The sequence below is a fragment of the Enhydra lutris genome, unplaced genomic scaffold, assembly GCF_002288905.1.
Source record: "Enhydra lutris kenyoni isolate GAN:26980312 unplaced genomic scaffold, ASM228890v2 scaffoldscaffold3, whole genome shotgun sequence".
NCBI lineage: Eukaryota > Metazoa > Chordata > Mammalia > Carnivora > Mustelidae > Enhydra > Enhydra lutris.
The window spans coordinates 70,109,009-70,131,476 of NW_019154087.1; the positions used below are offsets into that span (position 1 = coordinate 70,109,009).

Sequence of the window (22,468 nt, forward strand, 5' to 3'; positions counted from 1 at the left end):
AGATACAGAAAGATAACTACCAGACCTCTTCTCCCCGATTTGATAATCATTTTCATACTACTCTGAACAAAATAAAGGGCGATGCCAGAAGTGGCTGATTCTCTTATGTGGATTGTTTTAGTTTGCTTTACATACATGTACCTATTTAATAAAGCAAAGTCTACATACACACTCCATACTCTAAATCTAAATTGAATGCTTACATGCCTAAATGCCACCTAATCTGAAACAAAGATGTCTAAGAGATTATCAGCTTCAAAGATTTAAAATAATAAAATTTCAGTACATGAGAATTTTAAAGTAGGTTATAATTAATTTATACAGAAACCAGTATTTAAACATTCAGGCTTAACTTTTCCCCTGTTCAAAGACCCACTATGAACCAGGCATTGTGCTAGAGATACAAATGTCTAAGACCAGTTTCCTGCCTTTGTGTTTACAATACAGCAGGATAAAATCTGTAAATTAAACATTTCAACACCCAGTGCAAAGTCCTATGTTAGACTGCCTTGATAATTAAAAATGGGATACAAAGAAGCTTCTAAGTTGGATTCACCCAGTATATTCAGTGGAAAAGGTGACATTACCTATACCTATACCTAGTGTTGGACTAGGTATCAGTGAAGAGCAGGAAAGGGGATACCAGATGTGGCAGAAAGGATCAGCACAAACAAAGAGACTGAAATTAGTTCAATGTTTACAGAAAATTAATAGGGTCAGAAATTCTAATAAATTATATTGATGTAAGAAGTGAAACAACAACAACAACAAAAAAAGTGAAACAGAAGTTAGAGAATGTCAGAAAAGTTAAATCATGGGGGTTAGGGAAGAGACCGACACCCCAGTGGACAACTGCAATGCCCAGCAACATATCTGGTTGTCACAAATGGGACATATTACTGGTATGTAGTGGGTAGAGGTGTCAAGAATGCTGCTAAACAGGAAAACCACCTTCCCTGTGCCCTTCAAAATTACCTAAACCGAAATGTCAAAAGTTAAGAACCTTTGCGTTAGGTCATGAAAAGCCTTATATGCCATGCTTACAAGAAGATTTGGATTTATTCTGCTAGTCAGACTATCATATTCTGGACTGTTTGGGAATTATCTACCAACCAACTTCTACTTGCGAATCTTCATTAAGAAGTAAAAAAAGCTATGTATCACAGCAAGAACTTAGCAACTCTGCTCACAATGCACTACTACCAGTTGCTTATACACAGCTGCAGGATTTAAAAACAAAAGATGGACCTCTTTAGCCTTTGAGAACCAAATCTCTTAGATTTAGATTACTTTTTCCACTCGCTAAGTTAGGATTTCATCCCAGGTTCTAATACTAAAATCACACTCCACAACCCCTCAGCCCCCAATATAAGATTAATAATTAAGTAACAGGATTCAAATAGATCTAATTCTAGTCAATATTTTTTATAACAGAAAAATAATTCAATAATTTAACCCTCTATCATTTTTCCCATTAGAAATATGCTTTAATCTTTTTTTTTTTTTTTAAGATTTTATTTATTTGTCAGAGAGACAGAGAGCACAAGTAGGGGGAGTGTCAGGCAGAGGGAGAAGCAGGCTCCCCGCTGAGCAAGGAGCCTGATGTGGGACTTGATCCCAGGACCCTGAGATCATGACCCGAGCCAAAGGCAGACGCTTAACTGACTGAGCCACCCAGGGGGTCCCTGCTTTAACCTTATTCAAAAACACTTACCATATGAAGCCTCTCAACTAGTTTTTGATCCCCAAGGCAATTGTTTGTATCAAACCATGAATCAAAGTCCTAGTTAAAAAAAAACAAGAAATAAAGGTCAGAAATATTAACTACAGGTATTAAACATAAAAACCCTATTTATGTTAGATGTAACAATGAATTCTGGAATTAATATTTGAGCTGTGAACTTCAAAAATCATTTGGTTCAATTCTGTATTTTTCATGTGTCATTGTTAACAATTCATTAGAACTACCTTGAAAATTAGATTAAAAACATCAAGATGACAAGTTTCATAATGAATAGTTAGAAAGTTGTTCTATAGAATTTGAAAATTAATATTCTTGAAAAATCTTATTTTAGAAGAGCTGCAAAATTAAAATCACTTTAGTTTGTTCTCCAAGGCTACTCAGATTACTCAAACATGAAATTTCCAGAGCAGTGCCAATTTTCATTAAACTTACTAAATTACCAGCATTTCATTAGTATTTGGTAGGATCTGAACAAGGATAACTTCCATATACTTACCTCCTCAGCACATCTGGTTTGTATTTGTGCTTTGTTAATAAACATAATCTTAGAATTATGTTAACTACAACAAAGCTTTCACAGATCACTAAACAAATTAGAGTGACAATGCAGTAAAAAAAAAAATCTCTAAAACAAAAACATTAAAATACACAAAAGCAGAACTAAAGTATTTTCCTAAGATTGATTGAATGTCTTCCAAGAACGCAAATTTCTCTATTCTTTTACAATGATCCTTAACACAACAACCCAAAATTAACGCTTTTGGAACTTACTGAGCTCTTCAAAAGCCACACACATGCACAGGCTCTTACTACGTCTCTCTCTCTCCACCCATGGAAACAAAGTTCAAAAATGAACTCTGGTTCAGCAAAAAACTGTCATTACTGATAACAGACTTTAATTTATATATTACGTGCTCAGGTATAATCAATAGTTTGAATATCTACTCAACCATTTTTATTAGGGCAAATAATCTATTAAAAGGTAAAGATTAGATTCTATGCTTGTTAGGCCATAAAAAAAAGATGGCTAGACAGACTTTAGCAAATTTGAAGACCATCCTGGGGAAACACAGGCTATATGAGGTTCACAACAAAGTCACTTGGGAAATAACTTGAGCAATACCTTAAGGACACAAGCAATCCATGTACAACTGCTGAAATTCAAGCCAATGTGACTACCTATTTGGTATGTGAATCTGTGACATTCCAGAGACAGAAAACAACTGATTCATAAAATGATATTGAAATCAAAAGGCAAAAAAGTAAACTCTCAGGATAAGTAAAGAACTTGGCACATTACACCAGGATACTTTACTTAAAGTAAAAAATTAACAATTATCTCAAGCGGTGCTAAAATTAACAATTATCTCAAGCAGTGCTGAAAGACCAATTTTATTACAAAAATGTATAGCATTAAACAAAAACATTAATATTCCAACCAGAAAACAGTAAGACATACTTACATCTGCTGAATTAAAGACATCTGGCAACAAAAAATTAAGAAGTGACCAGAGCTCATGCAAGTTGTTTTGAAGAGGTGTTCCAGTTAATAATAGTCGATTTGTAGTCTTGAATTCCCTCACTATTTCTGACAACTAAAAGAACCAAATTCATCATTAGAATATTCTACATAATGATCAAATTCTAAATGGAGGCACAAATGATTTTTACTTCCAAATACCAAATTACCTTCGATTTTTCATTTTTGATCCTGTGAGCTTCATCTATAACTAAGTACCTCCAATTAAATTTTTTGAAAACGGACTTCTCTTTTATAAGCATTTCATAAGATGTTACACATACATCCCATTCTCCTGGTAATAAAACATCTCTGACAAAAGCAGCCTGTGTAGGTAGCAAGAGAAAAAAATTACATCATGCAGAAACGAACTACATATTAAACGTATTGATGACAAGTAATCTAACACAAAAAAGGGGATGGAAAATATTAAAAAGGGATACTCTTCTATACTATGTAAGCATCTAGAACCAACTCAAACTAATCTCATCAATCATTTCTAAGTGTCAAAGCCATTTAATAAAAAATAACCGACAAAATAGTGTACAGTTCAGTAAACTATCTCTTAAACGTCTTCTCTTCATTTCTACCAGGTGCTGAAATTCTTAGGAAACAGGTTTAGAAAGAGAGGGTGGTTTCTGCCATAGAGTGAAAACTCAAAGATGGTTTGCAGTTAAGCATTTTCATTCCTTTCATGTTTACATATCAAACTTTGTTATTATTACTCTTACTTTACAAGTGAAGAAACTAAAGCAAAAAGTGGTTTAAATTGGGCTCAAAAACATAAAAAGCAACTTAGTAACTTAAAATACACAATGTTATCTATAAAAGGAGAAAAGCAATGAAGCTAAATAAAAAAACAAAATTAAATACATTATTCTTCAATATAGTACACTTTAAAATCTGAACTTTGTATTTTCAATAGTATTATTATTTTCATTATTTCCTTCCCAAAAATGTCATGACCATCATTTTAATTTATTTCAATAAATACCATACCAACTCACCAAAATATTGTAACTGACCCAGTCCATCTTTAAAAATTACGCTATTAATTAGCATTATGCAACATCAATCTAAAAAAATCTGGCTCCTCAATTTTCCAACCAATTCACACACTCAAAACTTCTTTTAAGAACAAAAATGCTGCTTCTAGAATGAGAATATAGCCTTTGAGTTTATACAACCAATTCCAAAGTAAAAGAAACAAATTATACACTCATATGGCATCCTACAGTCTACAACTCCTTTCTCCAAAAGGATTCTTCACCACTAAGACAATATTACATTTGTAAATTACTAATATTTGTAAAAACAAAGTTTATTACTGGACTCCTCTTTTATCCCTCCTCAGCTGTCCCCCCCAAACCTAAATTCAAATTATTTAATATCAAAAATGTAACAAAACACGAAAAGCTTACTCTTTGTTCTTTATCTCCTATCAAACAAACAGATCTAAGTGTTGGTACCCATCTCTTGAATTCACTCATCCAGTTGTGTAAGGTAGACTTAGGAACCAAAACCATATGAGGACCAGGAATGTTTCTATAGTGTTTCATGTACCCAAGAAGAGAAATTGTTTGAAGAGTCTTTCCCAGGCCCTGAAAGAAGAATCACAAAGCAATGAAAATCAAAACAAAATAGACACCCATATTTGTGTTTCCTCCTGATACATAAAAATATTTTAAAAAAAACACCTACATGGTTTATGATAGCTAACAAATGGCAAAAACTTGGTATGTTTCAAGTTCAGCTGTGTTATGCTTTTTAATCTTCCCAAGTCTACAAAGAGGTACTACTAACCATACCCATAAGGCCTAGAAGTTTGAATTTCCCAAAGTCATGCAGCAGAGCTACAATTAAGACCCATTTCTTTTGACTCCGTACTTTTTTCAAGCAACTAAGTATTTTAGCACTTCAGCTATATCGAAACTTGGAACACTGACTACATATCTACTGAATAGTAAACAAAGATAAGTATTTTGAGACAGAACTATAATCACTGATGAAAAATCCATTAACCTCCCGTCTTTTATAAAAGTGAAGGGAAATGGCCAAAACAGTGTATTATGAGAGTCTACCAAAAGAATGTTTCTCAAAATGTATTTACTTTTAAATTTATCACACTTTCATAAATAATAATTCCTCACAACTAAAATACAGATTCTGCTTCTGTAACTAAACCAGGTTTGACAAAGGATTAGTTTGCTAACAGTTCTGGATTATAATCAAATCTTAACTTTTATAAATTTCATGGTACAAAATACTTTAAACTACAAAATATGCCTTCTAAAAAACTACTAAACATACCATTTCATCTGCCAGGATACCATTGATGCCATTCTCATATAAAGAAATGAGCCAATTTAATCCTCGGACCTGATAATCTCTCAGTTTACCCCATTTAACATCTAAGAATAAAAGAGAAAACACAATGCACATTTTAAAGACTTAAGAAATACAGAAAGGCAGTCCCCTTCGTTTGATAATTAGAGTTTTAACTTGGACCTACACAGGTTTACTCTGACTTTTCTGTCTTCAATTTCCAAGTCATTAGAGGCAACTGCTGTGATCTGGAGCAGGGAAGGAGTGAACGGATAGGGACAATAACCAAGTGGAAGGGCAGGAGAAACCCACAATTATAAAGCATCAGACTACCCACCCCAATCACTCAGTTCCTATGTTACCCATACACTGGTCCTACAGACTCACCTCTTTATATCCTTTTTTAATGTTATCACAAGTTTTTTTTGTTTTTTTTTTAAGATTTTATTTATTTATTTGACAGACAGAGATCACAAACAGGCACAGAGGCAGGCAGAGAGAGGAAGGGAAGCAGGCTCCCTGCCAAGCAGAGAGCCTGATGCGGGACTCGATCCCAGGACCCTGGGACCATGACCTGAGCCGAAAGCAGAGGCTTTAACCCACTGAGCCACCCAGGCGCCCCACAAGTTTCTTTTTAAGACTGTAATTTACAGAGAGAGAGAATGAGAGCAGGAGCAGGGCAGAGGGAGAGGGAGTAGACTCGCCACTGAGCAGGGAGCCCAACATGGGGCTTCATCCCAGGACCCTGGGAGAATGACCTGAGCCAAAGGCAAAGGCTTAACTGACTGAGTCACCCAGCACCCCACCGGTGGTTCTAAACCAATTGTTTCCACCTTCCATGATAATCCAAACAGATATTCTCTGGGGATTTAGTCTTCCTCCTAACAAAGGGGAAATAAGACAGGATATATAGAGACTGTTTTTCCATTACCTTCTCTAAGTTACCAAGAACTTGGTAGAACTAGAACTTACTTACTTATTTTTCTAAGTTCAACAGGTCCTGTAAAGAGAAACAGTATCTCTTTTGGGGTTTACTACACACTTCCCACCTCAGAATAATTACTAAGTATATACATCACAATCACCAGATTTTTTTTAACATGCACGCCTGTACCCCATCACCTTTCAAAAAACACTGCTTTAAAATGAAAAGGTAACCAATACTGGGAAAACTAGTTACAATGTAGGATCATGAGAAAGAGGTAATACAAACAATTCAAACTTCCTTCCTCCCTTGTACCATATACCTGGCTTTAGTCTCTAACTTCATGAAGAAAATGGAAACTGGGTATTCCATAACCAAAAAACATCTGAAGATAAATACTTTAAACAAACTGCTGAATTTCTAACCAAGATACTGTCTTGCCTGAAGTTCAACTTATTAAGAGTTAAAGTTACAGTTAATTAAACAAGTCGAAATTGTATGTCCTATATTGATCTTTCTAAATTTCTGTTGTTCACAACCACTTCGATCACACAAATCAATTACCAAGTAAGAAAGAGGAAGATCAGGAAAAAAATGCTAGGCTGCAGTAAAGACAAATGTGCCGCCAGACTATCAAGATTATACAGAAGTAAAACTCAAAAACCTGGTTACCCAAGTTTTCCTTTGGAAAACCATTAATAACAAATATTTCAGAAAAAAAATTTAAAACAAACTAATACAAAATCTTGACATCAGTTAACAGAAGTCTTCATGAAGTGCTTTTTTTAAACATTACGTTTTTTTAATCAGGGGCAAATATAGGGCAGAAACTATTACTAGTTTTACATATACATTCAGGCAACAATAGAAACACAAAGGCATTTTATGCCCCTTTGAAATATAGCACCGCTATCATACAAATATACTACCATTTCCATAAAAAAAATCTGGTTTCACAATCAATAAATTTCAAAAGATTACTATAAATTCCCTTTATAAATTACAGCCAAGACAAATAAAACTTTAACCAAAGGATGTCTCAAAAGGGCATTTTAAAAAAATCAAGTAGTTATAAATATGTATACAACATACATGATGGAGAATCTTCAAATCGAGTGCAAACATTGGTTGCTTTAGAGCTTTCTGTTAATAGTTCTTCATCTTCCTCTTGCTCTGTTCTACGATGTCGGTAGCTGTCAAGTTCAAAATGAAATCAATTGATTAGCACTTCAAACTTTAACTACAGTTACTATTTCAACAAAATAGTTAAGTGGCTGACCAAGATTCCACAATAATTTTTAAGAGGCATTTAAATTAATGCTAGAAAAGTGGAACAGTACGAATTATTAGTAAACTTAAACCTGAAACATTTTACATGGCTAAGATATACGTACAATTGTTAAAACAGAGTAACACCTGAGGTAATGGAATAATCTCATTTCAAGGAACTACCGTTAGAAAAATCTCATAACCTCTAATTTAAAGTTACCTTTTTAAGTATTTCTGCCAGAAAATAGCTCCAAATATCACATTTTAAAAACCGAAACTTTTTTTTTTTTTTTTTATTTGAGAGTGAGTGAGTGCAGAGTGTAGGGGCAAAGGGAGAGAGAAGAAAAAAAGCAGACTCTACACTGAGCTCAGAGTCCAATGCAGGGCTCCATCTAAAAACCCTGAGATCACACCTGAACTGAAACCCAAGAACAGGACACTCAACCCACTGCACCACCTAGGCAACTCTTAACTACAACTTTAAGAAGGATGAGACTGTGCCACTGGAGACAACATGGATAGACCTAGAGGGTATTATGCTAAGTGAAATAAGTCAGAATGAGAATGACAAATATATGACTTCACTCATATATGAAATGTAAAATAAAAAAGGAATTAACAAAAAGCAAAATCAGAACTATAAACACAGACAGCTGATGGCTACCAGGGGGGAAGACGGGTGGCGGAGGAGGGGGTGGGCACTGAGCAAATGGGGAGAGAGAGATACAACCCTCCAGTTATGGAATGCTAAGTCGCAGGAATAAAAAGCAGAACACAGGAATACAATAATAATGTGGCAACAGCAATGTACTAGAACAGATGGCAGCTACACTTGTGATGAACATAGCAGAATGTATAAACTTGTAAAATCACACTAAGCTGTACACCTAAAACTAATGTAACACTTCACATCAACTATACTCAAAAATTAAAAAAAAAAAAAAACTTTCACTATGATAAACGTATAGCATAATATATAGAACTGTGGAATCACTGTTGTACCCCTGAAACTAATGTAACATTGAGTGTCAACCATGCTTCTATTAAGAATGTACTGTGTTTTGGGGCGCCTGGGTGGCTCAGTGGGTTAAGCCTCTGCCTTCGGCTCAGGTCATGATCTCAGGGTTCTGGGATCGAGCCCCGCAAGGGTCTCTCTGCTCAGCAGGGAGCCTGCTTCCCCCTTTTCTGTCTGCCTCTCTGACTACATGTGATCTCTCTCTCTCTCTGGCAAATAAATAAATAAAATATTAAAAAAAAAAAAAAAGAATGTACTGTATTTTAAAATGAGTAAAAACTACAACTTTCACCAAAAGCTGCAGAACATGCAAAATACTTAGTGCTCAAGCAATGACTCTTTTTTGTTTGTTTTGTTTTTAAGATTTTACTTGAGAGAGAGAGCATGAGCGGGGAAGAGAAGGAGAAGCAGGCTTCCCACAAGCAGGGAGCCCAATGTGGGCTCCATCCCAGGACCCTGGAATCATGACCTGAGCCAAAAGTAGACGCTTAACTGATTGAGCCATCCAGGTGCCCCAAGAAATCAATTTACAAGCATCCTCAGATGTAGTTACCACAGACTTCCTAGGGCAGAATTTATTCCTTCAGGAAGTTTAGGCAGGATACTTTCTTAAGGGGCAGAAAATCCACTCAAGTCAGCTTACAGTTATATAAGAGGGGATGTATTGATTCATGTTACTGGAAAGTCTAGGAATTCATAGCTTCAGGCATGGCTAGATCCAGGTGCTTAAACATGCTGCCCAGCTCCCCTACCTCAGATGTCCTCTGGACTGCTCTTCCTACAGAATGGCAGGACTGTCATCTTCAAGTAATTGACTCTTAAGCCAGAGATTTATCAGAATTACTCAAAGCTTTTTGGAAATGCTCAGATTCTTCATCCCAAGAGAGTTGGTACATTCCCCCTTAAAAACTAATTTTCTGCAGTTCTAATATTGCCAAATTTCTTAATCTCTAAAGGGCTCAGGTTAGTAAAAAGTACTTACACTCTAATTCTGAAGCTTCCAATTTTGTACCTTCATTACTTTCAACAAATATTTTTATTTAAATTAGAAAAGAGTACGTCTAATTTATAGCTTGATTTCTACCAAAACTACATGCTTGATGGAAGAGGATAATCAGTCTTCTCAAAAAAAGCATTCCTCAGAAACTCAGACCAAGACAGTAAATAAATGCAAGAATATTCTTGCTTGTTTTATATGCTTCAAATTAGAATGTCTTAGTATGTTATTTCTCATACTTCTCTACATTCTAACCATATGAAACTTAGTATAAAGATGACCCTCAATTCTAATTTATTCTCCCCAAACTAGGAAAGAACTTTAACTTTTTTTAAAAATAAAATCTCACAGTCTATTATCAAGATGGTATTATTATGGTTATAAAACTGAAGATAAAGGCTGGAGTGAGCTTATTGTTTCAAATTGAGGGTTCACTGAATCATAGAAGGAACAGAAAAACATATAGTTCTTATACTTAAGGACAGTACCATCACCCTAATTACTTTGCATAAGCTAACTTTCCACTTCAGATGGCTTGAAGGATAGAGAAAAAAATCTGTTAACCAAGACTCCTTTTCCCCCAATAACACCAGTAAGAACAAGCTGAACAATTTATTATATATTTACTACAGAATACCTTTATCTTACATAATCTTAAAGCTGTTTCTCCTCATGGAAACCTATTAACTACCTGTATCATAAATATCCACTATAGTACTTGGCATTTCTAGAGCAGGAGACCAGATGCCATTTAAATAGCTGCAAGGGGTGCCCGGTGGCTCAGCTGACTCGATTTTGATTCAGGTCATGATCTCGGGGTCTTGAGATAGAGCCTTGCATCCAGCTCCCTACTGGGCATGGAACCTGATTGAGATTCTCTCTCTCTCCCTCCCTCTGCCCCTCCCCCTGCTTCCACTCTCTCTCAAAAAAATTTTTAAATTTTTAAGTAAAAAATAAAAATACAAATAAATAGCGCCAAACTTCACAAGTCTGAACAATTTAAATACATCTGAAGTGCAAATGTCCCTTTTAGGAATTCTCTAAGTATTAAAACAAAAGCACTCTGGTTATACACAATGGATAAGGGGTAAAATATATGAGTGGAATACCCCATATAAGATTAAGGTATTATGGGACACCTGAGTAGCTCAGTCAGTTAAGTGTCTGCCTTCAGCTCAGGTCAGGATCCCAGGGTCCTGGGATAGAGTCCACATGGGGCTCCCTGCTCAGCAGGGAGTCTGCTTCTCCCTCTGCCTGACACAAATGGGGATTTGTGCTCTCTCTGACAAGTAAATAAAATCTTAAAAAAAAAAAAAAAAAAAGATTAAGGTATGTTCATGCTTTCTGATGAAAATCCCTTCAAGGTACAGCTCGTGCTTCTGTGTTTCCATAAACTGTATAGTAAATTTAACGTTGTTGAGAGCAGTTTATAATAACCTCTTTTAGATAATCTAGTGGATTTAATTACTGATTATTTTCCATTTTTCGCTTTGGGAATTACATGGTCATTCCAGGGAATTGAAATTACCCTACAGCTATTAATATCAAATCTTTCAGTTATAACTAAACATCTTAATCACCCAACCAGCACAAAAATTCCAAAAAAGTATTTATAAGCTGAACATGTAAGAGTTATTTTATGTTTTAAACAACCACCTAAGGGCAGCATACAACTTGACACTTCAACTTGTAGAAGGACAATTAAGTAATAAAAATTTTAGGGATGCCTGGGTGGCTCAGTCCTTAAGCAGCTGCCTTCAGCTCAGGTCATGATCCCAGGGTCCTGGGATCAAGTCCCACTTCGGGCTCCCTGCTCGGCTGGAAGCCTGCTTCTCCTTCTCCCACGCCCTCTTCTTGTGTTCCTTCCCTCACTGTGTCTCTGTGTCAAAGAAACAAAATCTTTTAAAAAAAATTTTAAACAAACTGCCATGGCATAAATCATTACAACATTCCATACACAAGCAGACTTCAGATAAAAGCAATCCCCTTGATGCATGTTATGTGGTTTATGACTACAGCATACCCCAAATCAGACCTGAAGTCAAGCTTGGATTATTCTGATTACTTCTGTGTGATATTAAACAGGCTGCTTCACCTCTACATTTGTTTCCTCTCCAAGGAATAGATAACACCTGAATTCCATAAACAGGATAATGCCATAAAGCTAAAGCATTACACATTATTCTTATTTATACACGTATGTCTACATCCCGTTAAGCCAACTGGGGCCAAATAAGTAACACCCCTAAAACGATTTTTTTTTAAGATTTTATTTATTTATTTGACAGAGATCACAAGTAGGCAGAGAAGCAGGCAGAGAGAGGAAGGGAAGCAGGCTCCCTGCTGAGCAGAGAGCCCGATGAGGGGCTCAATCCAGGATCTTAGGATCATGACGTGAACCGAAGGCAGAGGTTTTAACTCACTGAGCCACCCAGGCGCCCCTAAAATGATTTTTTTTAATGAAGTGATTTTATGCCTCTAATGAAGATTATCAAAAATAAATGTTTCAACTATGAAGTATAAACTATTACTCACTCGCCAACCGATAACAAGTTTTGTTTTTCATCCTTTTTTATTCGTGGGCGCCCTGGTTTCATCTTCAAAGGTGAGGTTGGAGTCTTCTGAGCAGCAGGCTGGATGAAATGTGCAAACAGCTCTGTCTGCTTTAATAAATATTCAAATCTGTTTGCTCGGTCAGTTTGCTGCAAAAAAAGTTTTAAGACATGTTTTATCAGAATATTAATATAACTTCAGAAATCAAAGTTTCAACATGCCTCTATACAATGAACTCAGCAATAAAAAGGAATAAATTACTGAAACATGCAACAACACAGATGAGTTGCAATAGCGTTATACAAAAACACCACCACAGCATCATACTAAGTTAAAGAAGCCAGAGAAAGACTACATACTATGATTCCACTTACACAAAATTACAGCTTGTGATAGAAAGCAGATCCGAAGTGTCAAGGGGATAAAAACAAGAGCAAACTTTTTAGGGAATAACAGAACTGTCCTACATCATGACTGTAAGGTGGCTGATGGCATGAATCTGCCAAAACTCACTGATTTAAAGTTGAAACTGTCATATGTCAATTATACATCAATATAGTGGGCCATAAAATATCAAAAAATTAAGACATTGTTCAATACAAGTGAAGTTTTTCAGAAATGGGGAAATTGCACTGATCATTTATCAGTTCAGCTGTGCCAAATATTAAAAAGGTATCAAGTTAAAAAAACATTTATTAAGGGGTACCTGGATGTCTCAGTGGTACAGCACATGACTCTCAATCTCAGAGCTGTGGAGTTCAAGATCCACACCAGGCACTGGGCTTACTTAAAAAAAAGGGTGGGGGGGGTCACCTGGGTGGCTCAGTTGGTTAAGCAACTGCCTTCGGCTCAGGTCATGATCTCGGGGTCCTGGGACTGAGCCCCACATCAGAGTCTGCTTCTACCTCTCCCTCCCCTCGTGCTTTCTCTAATAATAAAATCTTTAAAAAAATCTATTAAGGTCATGAAATATTCATTAACCCAATGCAGTTAATACTATTCCTTCCTTTCACATCTAACATCTGCCACTTTGAAATGTTCCCTATTATCACACTAAAAGAATGGAATATGAATCAAAAAAACCTTAAGATCCTTGAAATCAGCATGCTTCTCCACGATAATTTCCTAAAGACATGCTTCAGTTTTTTGTTTTTGAAGATTACAAACTTTTTTAAAGTACTAAGATTACCTACATGTATTTTGCAGTATTTCGTTTCTTAATGCATATATAATAAAAAAGCCAAGAACATACAACTATAACATATTGGGCCTGAAAAAGTCTATTCAATTATTATAATTATGTTTGGAATCAAAATAAGTAAGCTAGAAATTAATTCAGACAGGTCAGAGCTAGACATTTTAAGGCAAAACCTATTCTGCAGTATCAAAAGTCACTACGTATTCTTCACTTCTTTCAAAAGTTTCAATAAATATCTTCTTAAATAGTTGTTTAATTCAACAACTACTTTTGTGTACCTATCAGAAAAGGCACATTTTTTTCTATTATAGTCCAATATCAAAAATAAACCTTAGGGATTATTTGAGATTGTGTCAAAGGTAATAAATGCTCAGAAGATAAAGCAGGGTAAAAGGAACTGGAATGGCACTAAAATTTTAATAGGGATGACCAGGAAAATCCCAAGACATGATGTTTCAACAGAAAAGGGGTGCTCCCCCGCCCCCATTGTTAGATCACATGTCTCTAATTTTCAAAAACCTTTAATGGCTCTTGATGTTCTAGGATTTTCAAACTGCGCTTCATGACCCATCAGAACAAAATATCCAAGACCTTCTACACAATCAGGTTTTGAACTACTGCCTTAAGGAATTAAGTATAATTTCACCACAGTTCTACACAACTGTCAATGATTTCAAAATTCTCACCAATGGTTCATCCAAGTGGTAGTGGGATTATAAACTAGTTGCAAAGAACCAAGGAGTTCAGAACATTTAAAGAATAAGCTTTCAGCAGAATTATAGCAAAGGTTGAAGGAAAAAAAGGCAAAGACCTGGTTTAGAATAAGAATATTAAAATAAAAATGATCTGCGATCTTAAAGAGAAAGGAAAAAACTAACAGATCCTTAAAAAGTAGAAACAACAGAATAAGATTAGGAACCTGAAGGAAATAAATCATAAAATCAAATGAAAGATTAAAATCAATAGCTTAAAACCAGCTTCTTTCTCTGAGACAGGAGAAAATGACACAGGCCAGGTATAGGCCATACATATTCGGAAATAAGAAATAAACTGAAAATAGGCCTATAATTATTTGTGGAAGAAGCCTGAAAATAAGGGTGGCAGAAATGGAATAACAAGTTTATCCAGAGCAGTAACGTTTTTACATAGCTAAATGGACTGTTGCAAAATAAATACTGAAAGCCTAAAAGAGTATAAAAACCATAAATTTATTCTGGTACCGATCAGCACTATTATTTAGTTTTCTCAAGTAGTACTCAGCATCCTTGGTTTAAGAATGAAGAGTGGATACTGAGACTTACCTATGGTTTGAAACTGGCAGATGATAGGGGAACTTGCTTAAAAGAAATCAAGATCATGACTGGTGAAAAAGGAAATAACTAGGAAACTGAAAAACTTGGAAGAGATATATGAAGAGATTTGGAAGAGGCCAGATCATTAAAAAGGAAACAAATATAGAAGCCAACAAAATAACCCATGCAATTAAAGAATACTGAATAGGGCAATGGGGGGCAGTGGGGGGAAGGAAGTATTTATGAGGTTGAACTTGCAAGACTACTAATATTATGAAGTGCCATCATGGACAGCTTGGGTATATATTAACATTGACTGAGATAACACTAAGTACATATGTGAAGTAGAGAAAATAAATTCAATTTTGGATATTCCTAAGAAATACCAAAAGGACTTAAATGTCCACCAAACAAATGTTAATAATACAATGGCTGGAAGTATCTGGGCTAGAGATAAATACTGAGAAGGCTTCAGTTTAAAGAAAACCAATGACAGAGTCACCTGGCTGGTTCAGCCAGTGGAGCATGTGACTCTTGATCTGGTTGAATCTGAGCCCCATGTTACTTAAAAATAAAATCCTAAAAAAAAAAAAAAAAAAAAAAAAAAGAAAGGAAAAAGAAAGCCAATGACAAGGATTGAACTATCTGAGAAGAAATGTTTAGGATATGATGAAGGAGAACAAAGGAACAGTCAAGTAAATAAGGTATCATCAAGGAAAAAAGATCTCTCAAGGAAAGTGAAAATTCTGAGGAGTGGTCAACAATATTAGACACAAGTGAGATGAAGAATGACAGTAAAATTAAGCTATAAATTGGAAATTAGATCTACTAATACAGTGTTAACAACAGAACATAAATTGTGAAGGGTATGAGGAAACGATGGGAAAAGTAGAGCTGGCAAATACATCTTTTTCTTAAGTCTGAGAGCAAAAAAAAGATATAGGACAATTACAGATATACACATATATAAAATATAACAGAAATCCTATATAATGTCATTTAATGAAATCTTGCCATTCACAACATGGATGGGATCTAGAAAGTGTAATGCTAAGTGAAATAAATCCGTCAGAGAAAGACAAATACCCTATGATTTCACTTGTATGCAAATTTAAGAAACACAACGAGAAAAAAACAGACTCTTAAATATACAGAACCAGAGGGAGTGAAATAGGTGATAAGAACTAAGTAACGTACAGAATTAGTGAGTAACTGTATTGTACACCTGAAGCTAATATAACACTATACAGTAATTACACTGGAATTAAAATAAAAAATAAAAATAGTGACACTTATATTTTACATATTACCGTGTTTATCAGGTACATTACGTATGCATATATATATCATATGTTCAAAAATGCATATATTTTTAGGATTTTGCAACTATGTAAGAGATTCAAAAATATCTACTGATCTTGAAGAGAAGATCAAAGGTTGAAGAGAAAGCAAGTTTCAAAAAATACTGGATAAAATATATTACATATCAGATATTGATCTAGATAAAGATACATAAAGAAACTTTTTACTCTTAAAGAGCACAGCAGTTATATTGCATAGTGATACTATTATTTAACATGTTATTTTAACTTTTTAAGATTTCAGTACAATTAAATGAGTTTAATGCACATAAAGCACTCACAAAAGGGCCTAGTACATAGTAAGCATTTGCTATTAGCCATAATGACTACTGAATCTGAATTTAAGTTTAAAGCTCTTCGTAGGTTATGGTTAAGTCATGCTAAAAAAAAGTTTCCTAAGGTATGAAATGCGAGCTGGGTCTTTGAGGATTTAAGTATAACACCATCATGTGCTTTTTTTGAAAAAAATCTCACCCATATTGTAAAAAAGCTGTGGCAAGGAGCATATATTATTGTCTTTGTACCCAGTGGAATAGAAGAACAGAGGCAGAATACAACTTGAATAACTACCTCTGCGGTCTTTTACTCACCTCACTCCCTGACACTAAATCTGAAAATAAAGGGGAGGAACATATCCCATACATTTCTATAATACTATTAGGTATGTTCATGTAATATTTCTCTATATGCTTTACACGGGCAAGTAACAAAAATTAGAGTATCCCATGTTACACATATTTCCGTGGGATATCTGTGACTCAACTATAAAAATTAAATGCAGAAGTTTGGTCCATTCAATCACCTAAATAAAAGTTATTACAGACTCTATTTATACCTAGAGCATACCATTTTTTCTTCATAGGTAGGATCTGGTTCTTGAATTTCTTTTTGCTTTCCAGGAGATGCGTCATCAAATACTTCCTGGTAGGAGGGAAAAATCATGGATTGTTCTTCAAAAATAGTTAACACACCATTATTAAACTAGTTTCTGCTCAAACCATATTCTAAGTAATGCATTTCTATCCCAAACTTGCTAGATACTTAAATGGCTATAATCTAATCTGACAGAGTATTTTGATAAAACTAAATGCCATGATAACAACCTATTTAACCCAAATATATAAACTGCATGGCTTTGGCCAAGAGTAAAACACAAAACTATTATCTACATCATCCTAGAATAGAATAACTTTCAACAAATCTGTTTCTTTTTCTATTCAATAAATATTATGAAACCAAATTAAACATTATATAATGTGAAGAAATCATGTTTCCTTTTAACTGCAGTATCTGCTGTGCTTCTACATAAATATACACCTAGAAATCACCATCATTAGTCACCCTGATTTCCATCTTCTGGAACAATACAAAAAATTTATCATGCATCCTAAATCTAGTACTTCTTAACTACAAATTAGTAACAAATATCCTTTCTTGCAAATTTATTCACTCTGACATTCAAAATGCCACAAACAAAAACAGCAACAACTACTCCGCTAATTTCTATTCATCTGTCAAAAAAACAACTAAAGAACAGTTGGTAAAAGTATAATTTTCATTAACAATGTACAAATCCGTGCTTGGGCAATATGTACTATTATAAAGTTATCTGAGATTTAAAAATTGGGGGACTGGAGTTGGTACAGTACCAGAACTGAGAGGTCAAATTACCTAAATTCTAATCTAACTTCATCGCTAAGATCTTTAGGCACCTGTGTCACCTTCAAGCTCATCGCGAATCTCTGGCGTTCACAAATAAAAATGATAAAGCCACCTACTAGCCTACTTCACAAAATGGTACCAGATACCATAAAAGGTCAAAATATGCCATAATAAACAACAGTAGCCATTATTTCTTTCATAGTTTAAAAAAAAAGGATTTGGACTCCAGGACAGAGGTCCTATGATTATCTGGTATAGTGTGCCTATCAGTCTACTCTGTTGGCATATAGTCACCTATTAGTCTAATCAACAGTGAAAGACAAAAATTCAGGTTCCATCCACGTTGCTAAAAAAATCATAATAAACAAAAAATGAAATTACTCCCTTATCAATACCAAGGAAAAATGAAAATTTAACCAAATACATAGGAAAGCTAGCTAGTATCTCTGGGACAGTCTGCCCTGTCAGAAACAATTTGTGAATGCAGCTTTCATTTATTTTCTAATTTTCAAAATACCCAACTTAAATTCTACTTTCAAACAAGAAAATGAAAATTTATCTGAACACATAGGAAAACTAACTAATATCTCTGGGAAGGTCTGTCCTGTCAGAAACAATTTGTGAATGCAAGCTTTCATTTATTTTCTAATTTTCAAAATACCTAACTCAAATTCAACTTTCAAACAAGAAAAACGCATTTAAGATTGCCAGATATATTACATATACACTCTTAAACCTAGTATTTATCAGTGAACCTCAATGATTTCCCAATTCAGTTACAAAAAAAGACTAAATGTACATTTACCTTAAAATTTTTTTTAAATCAACTATAACATGAAGAAAAAACAATCGAAACTAAAACTGGTCAGTGAAGAAACTGATAAAAGATGAAATTACTCATGCTCCTATACCAAAAAGGTATAACTAAGTCATTTTTCAAGAAATAAAAGTCAAACATCCTTCTTCTAAGTATATGACACGGTAGAAATGTGGGAAATGGGTCAGTTTCAGAGACAGACCTGGGTCCTATCACAGATTCTACTTACCAAAAGACTCCATTTCTTCATCTGGCAAATAAATATGGCCTGGACTTCATTTGGTACTCGTTATTACATCAACATCCATACTTAAACTTTAATTCCACTTATATTTAAAAATAGCAACTGAAAGCCAGCTTAGGCTTTACTCTTTGATATTTAAATAACATCTCTACTAAGACAGTGGTTATTATTCCAAAATTTGAATGACAGACCCTTTTAAGAAGCTGATAAAAACTATGGACGGCATTTCGCAGAGAACTGTCCATTTACGCACAATTGCTTTCAGTGCCAAAGATTTTCAAAGCCCCTTAAACCAGGGAGCAGGAATCCAAGTTAAACAGCCCTGGTAATCCAAAAGAACCATTTAAAACCTTAAGAAAAACAGGCAACACTAGAGAAGAATGTGAAACAAAAACCAGTACTGTTAAGTGTAACAGTACAGAATATCAATGTCCTATTGCACTAAAACCTACCATCACCAAAAAATTCTCTTATAAACTATTAGCATAATGTGAGGTCACGCTAGATTAGACCTCTGGTGCCCAAGTAAAACTTTGGTGCGACAAACGCTTCAATGTTAAACTGCACTTCCATTTACTTATTGTGTTAATTCTGCATCAAGGATCCTTTTTTAGAGCAGTATTACCTTCACCCCTTCTAGCTAAGGATGGAAAAATCCCAGAAGTCTTTGGGCTGCGACTATAAAATATCTCAAAACAGATCGAAGGCCAAGAATAAAATTTGGAAGGAGCAAGCAATCACTTTGTTCCCAGACCTCGCAAAGTCTTGGAGCACACCCAAGAGACCCGCCTGGCAGCTCCCCAAACTTTCCACCCCCGCATCACTGTCACCATCCTCTGGCCAACCCCAGCCCTTGAAGGCAGGCTCGGCAAGCGAGCAGTACCAATTCTCCAAAAAAAAAAAAAAAAGGCCAAGGCCCAAAAAGAGGAATTGCGCTAGACTGAAAGTCAACCGCCGCAGACTCACTAATTCATCCATTCACTCATCCATCCCCCTACCCAAATTAGATGGGGGCCCAAGACAAGACAGCTGCCGCTGCGTTGGTCGCTTTCCTCCCTAAGGAACAGTGCCTGGGAGGAGCCTCCTCTCCCTTCACAGGAGCAGCTGCGCCCCGCTTATCCCCACTGCGCATTCGGCCATCCAGCTCTAGCCATTGTTTCTGCCCAGAACAGATACCGCCCCCGCAAGGACCTGGACGAAGAAAAGGAGGCCTGAGCCCTCCGACGCGCAGCTTTTAAACGCCCTCCCCACCCCGCGCATCCTTCCCTCCCTACTAAGGGGCATCTCCTTCTCCCTTCCCGCAAGTTTAGTGGAAACTAAAAGCTAGATTCAGAGATGGGTGAGGGAATTATGGGAGTCTACCAGACACACACACACACACACACACACACACACACACACAAAACCGGGCCGGTCCCGCTCGGCCTCAGTAATCAATCTATATATCTGTTTAATAATAGCGTTGGAAGATTTGGCAAGATTCGCCGAAGAGACAAATAATGTAAATGTGAAGTGCCAGAAATCTATGGGAGTCGGCGTGGGTAGGGATAAGCACAAGGGCACAAGAGTGAATCATTCCGGATCCTAAGGGTCTGAGGCCGAGTTTGGATGCTGGAGGGGCAGAGTAGGGCTCTGCGTCTGAGCACTAAAATCCGGGCGAGGGAACCAGCTCCTCCTCCCCACTGCGCCCTCTGCCCGCGCCATAAACCACCCTCACCTCCATCTCGGAGTCCGCGGGGCCGGAGCCAGCCGCAGACGAAGCCGCCTGGGCCGCGACGCCCTCCGGGCCGCCTTTGTTGCTGCTGTTGCTCACGCTGCTGGCGGCCGAGGCTGCGGGCTTGGAAGGCGCGCTCTCCGGAGGCGGGGGTGGCGGAGGCTCGGCCGCGGACGACATGATGTTCCGTCTGCGTAACCCGCTGCTGCCTGAGGCCCGGCTCGGCAGAGATGAGGAGGCCTAGGCCTCGGTGGTTACGTCGCCACGAGCTGACGGAGGAGCGAGAGGACCACCCGAATGCCCCCCTGCGCTGCGGGTCCGCTACGAGCCTAAGCCGGGCCCAGCAGCCTCCCCCTTTCGTCAGCCTCCTCTTCCGCCGGGCTCGGGATTCGACCGGCGCTTACCTCACGGCGGGAATCACGTCGACGAGAGTGGGCGGGGCCACCTGGGTCACTGAGGTCAGGGAAGGCGGGTTGAGTTACGGGAGGGCGGAGAGTTGGAGTTAGGCGAAAGGAAAGCGAAAGAGAGACCGACGCCGGGAACCAGCTTCGCCGCCTCCTTTTCTTCCTCTGGGAGAATTCACCTATCTCGCCAGCATCCAGGACAACCACCTACGCCACCGACTTTCAACCCTCGCGAGATTAATAGTTGGCTAATTGATTAGGTTCTGGTGCGCTTGCGCGTTCTCCTTGCCCCGCCCTTGGCCACGCCCCCCGGGCCCCCAGCGGGCTCTGGGGCGAGGAGTGGGCGGGGCCTCAGGGGAGTGCTTGGGGACATAGGTTTGCGCGTTCGCTCTCAGGCGTGACGAGACCGCGGTTCCTAACGGCTGTGGTTGTTGGTCCTGTCTTCTGGGCCCTGAGGGGGTCGGTGGCACCACCTGGAAACTCGCCCAGGTTTTGCGCCGTCTACTGAAATATGGAGGCCTATGCGGACCTTAACACTTTACCGCCTCCGCTTATAGGGGTGATGCCATCAAGCTTTGACGTTATGGTTAGCCCAAGTGACGTCTTTTTTTGGTCTTCTGAGGACAAGTTTCCGTTAGTGTGATTTTTTTTTTCTTTTGTCTTCCCATGTTAGCTGTATTAGTCGTTTCTAAATTTTTCTACTTCGATACAAAGCTAGACTGTATTTCTTCCAGAGTTATACACTAAAAGTAAGCAAACTGCACCCGGCCATGGGAGTGAGAAACGAGTAATCAAGGAAGAGAACGGTGGGTTGTATCTTTTCTCAACCACCAAATATTAAATAAAAAGTACTTTTCTCCATAAGATATGTGGCAAGCAATCACTGTCTTGTACATTGCCTTGGGCTTTCTTCAACGCAGCCTAAGGGTCACGCGCATCCGTTTACTGCAGAATTTAAGCATATTGTTTTCTATTTGATAACAAATCTGAATATTACAGTAAGTTGTTATCTGCACTGCACAAGCTCTTACTCATCTTTGCATCCAATGTCAGGTATTCTATCAATGTTTATTCAATAAAGGAGACACACTTTTCAAGAGCTAAGGTTTGAGCTAACTGGTTAATTACTGCAATGACATTCAACATAGTCTTCACGTGTAACTCGAAAAGCTACCAATGGGCTGTAGCCAACATCGAACTGTGATTTTAAAATTATTATACACCCACAAAATGAACTATTATTAACCCTTTAACAACCATTAATATAGAAGAATGTTTATTACATAGTGTTAATTGAAAAAAATGTAACAGTTCAAAAATATACATAAAATTTGGAAGGATATTGGGGCGCCTGGATAGCTCAGTCGGTTAAGCGTCTGCCTTCTGCTCAATCCTGGGGTCAAGTCCCGGATTCCTCTTTCTCTGCCTG

The 22,468-nt window shown here is 37.1% G+C and overlaps 1 protein-coding gene across 1 annotated transcript in view; it reads right to left on the reverse strand.

The window, feature by feature from the left end:
- Window positions 1-21,283, reverse strand: part of LOC111155065 (SWI/SNF related, matrix associated, actin dependent regulator of chromatin, subfamily a, member 5) — a 40,632-nt gene extending 19,349 nt beyond the window's left edge. The window contains exons 1-9 of the mRNA XM_022515100.1: window positions 20,639-21,283; window positions 17,045-17,119; window positions 12,330-12,496; window positions 7,606-7,706; window positions 5,574-5,674; window positions 4,685-4,864; window positions 3,434-3,589; window positions 3,208-3,339; window positions 1,715-1,783 (exon numbers count right to left, since the gene is read on the reverse strand). Of these exons, the coding sequence (XP_022370808.1) occupies window positions 1,715-1,783; window positions 3,208-3,339; window positions 3,434-3,589; window positions 4,685-4,864; window positions 5,574-5,674; window positions 7,606-7,706; window positions 12,330-12,496; window positions 17,045-17,119; window positions 20,639-20,815 (1,158 nt within the window). The 5' untranslated portion in view covers window positions 20,816-21,283. The remainder of the gene's footprint in view (window positions 1-1,714; window positions 1,784-3,207; window positions 3,340-3,433; window positions 3,590-4,684; window positions 4,865-5,573; window positions 5,675-7,605; window positions 7,707-12,329; window positions 12,497-17,044; window positions 17,120-20,638) is intronic.
- Between the last annotated feature and the right edge of the window lie 1,185 nt (window positions 21,284-22,468).